This window comes from Haliotis rubra, unplaced genomic scaffold (assembly GCF_003918875.1).
Source record: "Haliotis rubra isolate DU_JTF1 unplaced genomic scaffold, ASM391887v1 Scf1841, whole genome shotgun sequence".
NCBI classification, from domain to species: domain Eukaryota; kingdom Metazoa; phylum Mollusca; class Gastropoda; order Lepetellida; family Haliotidae; genus Haliotis; species Haliotis rubra.
In genome coordinates, this window is record NW_025765827.1 from 30343 (window position 1) to 40437 (window position 10095).

The 10095-nt window shown below is 38.1% G+C and overlaps 1 protein-coding gene across 1 annotated transcript; it reads left to right on the forward strand.

Moving 5' to 3' along the window:
- Window positions 1–998: 998 nt before the first annotated feature.
- LOC124273815 lies at window positions 999–9590 on the forward strand. The gene is made up of 5 exons (XM_046709123.1): window positions 999–1587; window positions 2050–2169; window positions 7304–7384; window positions 7787–8029; window positions 8224–9590. The coding sequence occupies exons 1-5, from the start codon at window positions 999–1001 to the stop codon at window positions 9588–9590; spliced, it is 2400 nt and encodes a 799-aa protein (XP_046565079.1).
- The last annotated feature ends 505 nt before the right edge of the window (window positions 9591–10095 follow it).

Genomic DNA, 10095 nt, shown 5'->3' on the forward strand with positions numbered 1-10095 from the left:
CTTTGATTTATGCATAATTTGAACAGTGAGATAGCCACCTTTTGTAGTAAACGTTTGTTGAAGACAATATATTCGTGATTAAAAACATAGTAAACATCATCTCAGAAAGCCCTAAACCAATGAAGCTGATACTTCAAACAATTTTCCCGCCAATATTGACACCCGAATGTGTTTACAAATTTCGAATCTGATTTACAAATGGCCACGATGGCTGCTATATTTAAAAACCTATCTATGGCCATTGTCATTTCGCCCCAGTAAGCACTGCGTTAGTGGCTCTGTAAAAATTTCTCCTGAAATTGCCAGAACAGGATCGGAGCAAAACGTTGGCAAGCTTTATGTTTTTGGCTATGGTATTACTTGAAGGGCTATGTGTTGCAGTATGTATTGCTTGTTCTGCAAAAATAGAACCACTCTTTAGAGATGACCGTTTTCAAGCATGTATAAGAAGCTAAACCGAAACGTCGCTATTCTGAAATTATAGAAGTTGATCATCCATAAAGTCTTGTCATCTCTATACCATCATTTTGTAGAATGCCACTCAAACAAAAATCATTCTTGCCGGTTTTGAAACATTGAGGAAATGAAGTTACTTGTTTTCACTTTTGTTAATATTGTTTTCATCAGAAGTTCTGTCGATACTGTTCAATACTGACAGCAGCTGTTTTTCCTTCCTGATATTTTATCTATTGCCAAAATATTCTACTGAGATGCAGCAACATAGCCTATTATTCAGTCAGTATTTCAGTTTATTGATATTGAGAAAATAAACCAATCCAAACACTACCCGTATACGTGAACGACATTGTTTTTTTCGCTAAAAGGTTCTTAATCTGACTGCTTATATACTGAAATCCATGTATTTGTTTAGGGTTTTCTTTCAACCAAAGGGCTACTTGTGTTTGCATAGGTGGCTGACAACATTACAAACACAATTACAAATAAAATGTATAATAATTTAATATATGATATTAATATTATAATAAAATAAATTACAGATGACGATGCATTCTCTGAGTGCAAACAGTGGTTCCTCATCCCCTACAGAAAATGATCGGCTTCGTCAGGACATTCCAGAAGAACCGACACATTTTGAGTCGATGAACTACAATGTGGAAAATCCGCAGACGCGGACGAGAGCAGGTATTTGTGAAGAATTCATGTCATTGAACATGAACTATTCCAGCACAGCCGGAAGTCAACAGACTTCACATGGTTTTCGACCAAGATACCCAAATTATGTTCCTTACAACCATCAAGTGTATCATCCGGGCATTCCAGGTCCTGCTCATCCACAACGGCCATTTTATCTTGTCGATCCAAACCAGTTTTACTACCGGCAACATCCTTACCAGTACCCACGTGTTCCTGTTCCAAGCTATCAGGGACAACCACCTCTGCTTGATTCAATTTATCCATATCCGCCACATTTTAGATATGGTCCACCGTCACTGCAACCTCCCCCGCCACCACCACCGCCACCGCAACCTCCCCCGTACAGAATGCCAGCATCGTCCCTCTCCGTCGACCACCCAGCCAGTTCCGCTAATGTGGCAAGACCTCTAGAAAATACCACACAGCATATAGGTGAGAACAATTCAATGAGGTCATCTATGTTTGTTTGGTTTCCGACCATTAGAACCAAAACAAGTCGCAAGTTATAAATGTCAAGAAGAGATTGTATGTGACCAACCCTTTGGACAATTTGTTGAGTGCTTTTGTCATTCCAGTGAAGTGACAATAACGTTTTAAAAATTCAATCTTAAATGGCAAAAGGAGAGTGTATGTGACCAATCAATTTGGACAATGTTTTGAGTGCATTTGTCATTCCCGTGAAGTGTAAATTACGTTTTAGAAAACCTAGTCTTAAATGGCAAAAGGAGAGTGTATGTGACCAAACAATGTGGACAATTTGTTGAGTGTTTTTTGTCATTCCAGTGAAGTGTAAATAACGTTTTAAAAATATCACTCCAGGTCACCAACTGAAGTATCCTGACGAAATGAATACAAGAAGAACAATTGAAGTCCATGGGTGTGACTTCGGTTCAGGAAGTTTGGATAAGTACAGGTTCTTTTTTGAAAATGAAAGACGAGGAGGAGGAGATATAGAAAACTTCCAACACGACGAGGAAAACAACATGCTTGTCATTACATTTAAAGACTCTGAAGGTATGTGTTCTTGATTTGATACTTTAATGTCAGCAATGCATGTACATGTAAGTATCGTGTCTATAATTTATAAGAAGCAGAGTTGCGTCCCTAGGGCGTTACTTACATATATGATAGTACTCAATGTCCGTTTTTTTTTGCTTATATAATAAATAACATGACAAGGGGCCAAAACCAAATCATTCAGCCGATTTAAGTGCATTTTAGATCATTCTGAGTGATGTCTCCTTCCTGTTAAGATTAAGGTGAGGTGAAATTGGGTTTTACGTCGTGCTTGAGAATATTGCGCTCATATGACGACGTGCATGCGTGTGTATGTGTAGGTGCGGCTGATTGTACTAGCCCAAACTAAAGCTGGTTTTATAGTGCTAGCCCACTGAGATACCATGCCGCAGTGAAGCACGATTATACCCCACTTCCGGTCTCGTTGCCATCGTTTCCTTTGTTAAAAGTGTAGGTGTATTGACCGGTACACCTGTCAAAAGTGTAGGTGTATCAATGATACACCTACACTTTTTCAATAGGGTATACCGAAGCAATGAAGACACAACAAACGGCAAAATATAATTTTATTTCAATGGACTCACATAGAGATTTCGATTGTTTCAAAATCTTCCATATCATCCAGGTCAAAATGTGACGCTAACGAACTGTCAATTTGAGAAAGAAAATCCTCTGTCTACTCTTCAGCAACCATGGCCGACAAACGTGGGATCTTCAAAATGTGTTCTGTGCCACATGCGAGTCAGAGAACGCATGAGCATTGGTCTGCCCATACAAATGTCAATTATCAGTAATATTGCGCATATTTTGAAATCATTCTCGCGCCCGAACTGGTTTTTAAATCGTGTGAAATCGTGCAAGCCCGTGCATGCACGTGCAATCGACTGCTTATAGTCTATTTGCAGTGACAACATACCGATGAATATCACATAAAAAAGTAAATCAAATAAAGTGAAACTTAGGTTGCAAATCCCCATAATTTTAACTTGCCTATTGAACATCAGTATCAACAACAACAAAGTGAGTGAGTGAGTTAAGATTTTAAGTCACATCGGCAATATTTTAGCCATATCGTGACTACAAACAAGTTATAATTTTACAATAGATAAAGGTAAATTATAAAAACCTGTCAACAAAGGACAGTAAAACACCTAGTATATCACAGATTTCAATCTAAAACTGGTATTTAACACTAAATACTTTAACTATAGAGGACAATACAATATAAAACAGGCTATATATTGCCAACAACTGAAGTTAGATCACCATGCTAGGAACCATGGGGACTTAAAAACAACAAAGTCGTATAGGGATGGTGACGTTATTTCCTGTGTGTTTTATAGATGGAAACGACAAAACCGTTACCACTTTCGTTAGAAATTTTGTTAAAAGCAGAGTCGATTTACAATATTGACAATATCATGAGTATGTGTTTGTTTGACGCTGCATTCTGCAACACGGTCTTCAAAGAATCGAGATTTGACCTGACAATCCAGTGATTGACACACTGATAAATGATGACTGAGCATCTGTTTATGAATCTCTATAAAATAGTGATGTTCGCGACAAGGAGAGTGTACCCTGCACTTATGATACACACACGGAAAAGCGTTTCATCTGTTCACCTGAAATTTGTTACAAGTATGAATTGCATCAGACATCGTTTTTGTCAAATTTGGAATGTTCTCCACATGTCTACCCTAAAACATTTTTAATTTTTACTGAGGCCTTGAATTTTGTTACCTCGATCGAAACAAATTCTGAGCAAGAGTCATATGATGGTCCTTGGAATCATGGAAAAGACATCATGCTCGATTGTACTTCAAAAGTTGTATAAACCGAGTCAGGATCTCTTGGAATATTGCTCAACATGAAAGGAAAGTTGACTATTGCAAGTTCAAAACATCCCAAGGATCTCTTGGAATATTGCTCAACATGAAAGGAAAGTTGACTATTGCAAGTTCAAAACATCCCTTTTGTCATACAGCCTGAATGTTTGGTACTCCCCAAATCCAGGATTTACTTTTACTTTTGTTTGCAGACGATATTGATACGTTTTCATTTATGGTAAACGGTTTGCAGAGACAGCTGAATATTCTTCAAACATTTTGTGACACATGGGGATTAGAGTTGAATATGGATAAATCTAGTATAGTTGTTCTTAGAAACGGGGGTATAGTGGCACATTCTGAAAAATCTTCGAGTCGATATTAAATTGGTCCATGGCATGTAGAACCCTCGCAGCACAAGCTAAGAAGGCATTAATTTCTATTTTCAAACCTTTTGAAGTAAATAAGTTTATTTCATTTGATTCTGCTTGCTTACTTTTTGACACTAAAATAGCAACAATTTTGTTATACGGATCAGAAAATGTCTATGCATCCTATTTTAAAAGATTTCTTACAGCAGGTAAATGTGCTTTCAATAAAGCTATACTTGGCGAAATAGGACGTTATCTATATAACATGCATATTGAGAGTCAAATGAGAGTTATTAGATACTGGATTAAACTTAATTCCTGATTATCGCTACCCCCACCAAAGCTATCAACTATTGTTATCACTAGATAATTGTGGAAAGCATTATGGACTTCAGATGTTAGAAATATGTTATTTTCAAGTGGGTTTTCTTATGTTTGGTTTAAGCAAGATGTTGGTGATATAAAAATATTTTTGTCAACATTTAAACAACGAAAACAAGATATTTATGTTCAGAATTCGTACGCATCAGAAAATTTATCCAGTTTTCTTAGTCATTATTCAAAATGTAAATCGATGTTCGGACCTGAAAAATATATCAGTGTTCTTAATGATAAGTCCCTTTTAAGAATTTTTTGTAAATTTAGAATCTCTCTACGTGCCTTAAAAATACAACGTTTTAGAAAAGATAATAATACATTGGAAGATTTATCATGTTCTTATTGTTCTTCTGGTATATCTGAAGATGAACACCATTTATTAGTCTGTGATGCCTTCTCTGCCTGCCGAAAGAAGTATTTAAAATACTCTAATGATACCCTACAAACGATATATGATGTACTTAATTCTAATAGTGCTGATATTATCAAATCTGTTGCCATTTTCATAAAACATTTGATGTCCATCCGTAAATCGCATGTAAAACTATAATTTCATGTCACGTGACCAATAGTTGAAATTGTGCATCTTCAATTGTTCTTTGGGCCACTGGGCCTTAACTACTGAATAAAACCTGTCTGTCCGTTTGTCTTTCTGTCTTGTGGAGAGTTTATTGTCACTCTAAATCTGTATGCGTAAATCTAAAATGAAACAGTTGAGGCGGTTTCACTTGCCTCCTTAATTTCAAGTTCAGGATTGTAAATCAGTGGAAGGGAATTGGTTGTTTGATGGTTATTGAATGATATCACGTCATCGCTCTACTTGAAGTGTAATTTAAACTTCTTGGCCAAATTACCTTGGTTTGATTTTGTCAACCTGAGCAGAAATTCTAATTGTATGCACAAAGAAACAGATCCGCAAGGAGGGGAGCACAATTGGTGCCCATGAGGATGCCTACTTCTTGTCGAAATGTTTTGCCCCAACATTTTACAATAAGTTATGGAGAAGTCCAACATTTTACATATTGTTTTATCAGTAAATTACATTTGCTTTAGATTTTGATCAAATGTCCCACAGCTCTGAAATTAGATATGAAGGTATATCTTGGTTTATATGTTTATTTACAAATGCCCCATTAATCAAGGAATGAAGTGTTTCCTTAAGTTTGTCATGTCGGATTCATATGGTTATACCTCTGCTTGTCTCAAACACTTTCTGTGATTATCGAGAAAGAACTTCCTTAATAGTATTATGGTTAATCATTGAGAAAAGGATTTGGTGGTAAATATGCTAGACCCAGCAATATATCTCTCGTTAAGAGTTCGGTAATAAAGTATTGTCGGAAATAGAAAAAAAACCCGTTTTTAGGCTGTTAAAATGTATCCCTATAATTGCAAATAGCATATGTCGAAATAACCCACATCGGCCTAACTGGGCATTCAGTGGGATGCCTAATAGGATATCCAGAAGAGCATGTTTACTCGTAAAATCAGGCAAATTTACGAATAGCTGCACTGAAAACAATAGATCAGACTATAGATACCACTTAGGTCAGACAGGTATGACGACGGACCGTCGACTCAATTAGCATGGAATGCATGGAATGTGCTTCCTACAGGCACAGTGTCATCTCAAAGATATTTTATGCTTTTCTTTGTGTGTTGAATATGTCTCATCTATTATTTCCATCTTACGTGTCTTTCTTTCTTAAAGTTTATGTTCAGTTATGTAAAAAGTATGATACCCATAGAAAAGCTTAAATCAGCAATCGTATTTAATGTCTCCAAATATATAGGTGGCACGACAATCCGAAGATTTGTAAATTGTTATGACATGCCGTTTAATTCCCCAGTTTAATTCCCCATAAGGATTATGTTATCTTAGCTGATATCTCTATCCCCCAGCCCGACCCCAACCACCGTCTGCGACACCCGTTCTTGTTTTGCTTTTGAGACGACCCCTCCTACCTGTTTCTTTCTATAGTGATAGTGAGACTTCATGGTGGCTACATCCTTAATAGTTTCAGTATTAAAGTTATTATGTTTTCACGTCACCTATCATTTATGATGAAGCCAAGTCTAATTTCAAAATTGGCATATAAAAATTGTCCTTTGTAGTACAATATCATCGCACTCTAATTTGCATAAAAGCCATGGTCTTTTTCAAATAAGTGGATTTGGACCGCATTGCTCATTTCTGCCCTAATCTCTACTCAGTAAAGTCCTTTTTGACGTTTCCCATCTCTACCACTGGGACTATAGTTAGGCCAAACTTAGTTTATCAGAATATTTTCTTACACATATTAACTACATAAATTGTAGATGTAAATGTGAAAAAAACCAACTTTTTTCTATTTCCGACAGTACTCTACATTTGTTTGAATATTTACAGTCACACAGAGGCTCGTGGAGATGGGCAAAAGTTACCATAGCTTAAAGAAGAAGCGGAAATAAAACCTTATACGCCCTTGCCAGTCTATGTGGACAAAGTTCTTTTGAAGTACCCAGGTGCACACCACGATGAGGGCTCTGAGGTCCTATCCATTTATCTTGAAGCAAGGGCCAGTATTGAGGTCAAGAGCGTTAGGAAAGGAGCAAAAGATGATGCGTTGTTAGTAGCGTTCAACAGCCCTGTTGGTAAGTTCAGTAGCGTTAGTTCATAACGAACTGTCAGGATGTTAAAATCCACATATTTTAGTCAGCGTTTTAGCGAACTGCGGATACTCGGCATCCTTTTGCGCTGACGTTGAATATATGCGCGTGTCGACATATCTAGATTGGTCTGTGTTTATGTATATCTTTGTATATTATCATACTTGCTCTTACAGCCTCTAACAAGCGAAGCGGTTAGGTATGCCAAGTGGTTAAAGCGTTCGCTCGTGACACCGAAGACCGGGTTCGATTCCCAACGTGGGTAAAATGTGAGAAGCCCATTTCTGGTGTCCCCCGCACGCGTGATATTGCTTGAATATTGCTAAAAGCGGCGTAAAACCAAACTCACTCCTCACTCTAAGAAGCGACATTATGCCCTTCTTTCAGATATACCCAAACTCCAGACAGCCTGTAACCTGAAACCATTCCAAACAAAAGCAGTCACAGTGTTCAAAGTACCTGCCACCAAGGTACTGATAGCTGAGCATGTCCCAGTGTCAATTGCCCCGGAAACCATTTCGGATTACTTCGAAACCCGAAAATGTGGCAATGATATGCAGACGGAAGTAGTCAAAGTTGAGGGATTCGGTCAAGATGGATGCTACCTTGTCCATTTTGCTGACCACAGAGGTGAGGAAAAAGACCAATGGGGATTAAAGTTTATTCAGTCTTGAATTAAGTACTGATTACTGATATGTACTAAATCACTGGTGACATGAAAGGCATAGTGGTGGCTTCAATAATATTGATATCAATGAACATATAGAAATGAGGTATGAAAGAACACATTTACCTGTTAAAACGTAATTCGTTTGTTTCCTTAGTTGTTGAACAGATAAGCTCAAGAGTGCACACACTTGGAGAAGAAAGTATAAAAGTCCATCTCCATCACAAATGCATAGGACGGCAGTCTCCCGAGTTCACTGACGCTACATTATTTCAGATGTCAGGTGGTGTACTTGTTGAAGGTGTTCATCAACTTGTACCACGATTTCTTAGGAAGTCACCCAAGGTACTGAGAAACATTCAAGAAAAACTAAGTGGTTACGGATTGTCACTGGAGTTGAATGAATCCAACCAAGTGTTCGTTGTCCGGACAGCTGGCAGCGAGTGTGAATCAAAGGCTGCTGGTGGAATAGATGTTCAGGGTTTGGCCAGGTCAGTCATCAATGAATTTGTTCTTCAGTTTTCGGTTCCAATTCCCAAAGAATTGCGGGACAACGTTGATACAATGGTAAAACAGATCAGTGTTGATGAAACAGAGGCAAAGATGTTCACTGACAAGCAGGTCCTAGCAATTGTTGGTATTCCCTCGAAAGCTAATGAAATCAAAGGAGACGTTGAGAAGCACCTTGCCGATAGAATATCCTCAAAAATCCTGAATAAAATCGTAAATGAAGAAGTGAAATCTTTAACACCTCTTAAAGTCAAATTTCTACGGGAATGTGGCTTTAATAAGGGAATGAAACAATTCTCAGGCGTGAGTGTCAGGTTTGATGGAAATGTAATCAATCTGTCTGGTCCAGAGGCCTCTGTGAAAGAAGCAAAGATTCAGTTGTATGAACTTGCACATGGAACGCAAACTTCAGTGATTGAGCATATTTCCCCACAGCAGCTGGCTGTGCTTCAGAAGATGACAGTTGAGGATACCGTTAGGGAAGAAATGAAGAGAGCTGGAATTGGAGCATCATGGCATGCAAAAGAGTCATCACTAGAAGTAATTTCAACAAGTGAAGAAAACGTAAGGCAATTTACTGAAATGCTGCTTCGTATTGTGGTGGAAAGAATTGTTCTCCTTGAAGGAAAAATGCAGTTAGTGATGCAATCAGAATCGTGGGCAAGCTTACAGAAATCGTTGGTTGATTATTTGTCTGACACCTTCAGTATTCAGAATGTCCAAGACAAAGGTTATCTTCTCATTGCTGGGTTAAAGGATGATGTGGAAAGTGTGTATGCTAAAGTCACAGAGTTCCTGTCATCCAACACAGTTAAGGAGACATGTCTTAAGTTTCCCAGAGGAGTGCACAGATTCCTTCTGGCCCACAACAAAGATGCGGTGGCAACAATTGCTAAAGATTTGAAGGACTGTCATGTCCGAATAGTATACCAGGAGAATGGAGCGGAATTTACCATTAATGGCTCCAAAGAAGGAATAGACCAAAGCCGAAAAGAAACTGACCTCCCTTGCTGATAAAGTCAAACCCATAAGGAAGTGCTACAGAAGCTGGCATGGCCAGAATGCTGAAAACAGCGAAAAGGTGGAAGGATTGTCTCTCATGTCGAGAAGATTGAAAGGTGTATGATTGAAGTTATTAATGGGGAGGAGAAGGAGGAGGGAAGAAGAAAAACAAACAGGACAAAATGCAGCAGCCAGCTCAGAGCCAGCATCTACAATAGTGGCTGTACTCCAACATAGCTGGTGGAAGGAAGCTCTATGTGAGAAAGGAGACATTACCACCACGAAAGTCAGTGCTATTGTCAATGCCGCTAACGAGACATTAGATCACTGTAGAGGTCTTGCCAAATACATCGTTGACAAAGGTAATACCGAATTTTCAAAAGTAATAAAAAATGTACAATGTCCAAAATTAGTTGAAGTTTAATTGTTGGTTGTATATTATAAAGAAACAATATTTACAAATGCATACATGGTTAGGCAAGTGTTTAATACGGATAGGTGGATTGATCAGCCGTAT

Coding starts and splice junctions, on each gene's coding strand:
- LOC124273815 (XM_046709123.1), top strand. CDS start 999: ATGACGATGCATTCTCTGAGTGCAAACAGTGGTTCCTCATCCCCTACA. Junction 2,170..7,303: donor TACATTTAAAGACTCTGAAG/GTATGTGTTCTT, acceptor TTTATCTTGAAG/CAAGGGCCAGTATTGAGGTC. Junction 8,030..8,223: donor CCATTTTGCTGACCACAGAG/GTGAGGAAAAAG, acceptor TTGTTTCCTTAG/TTGTTGAACAGATAAGCTCA.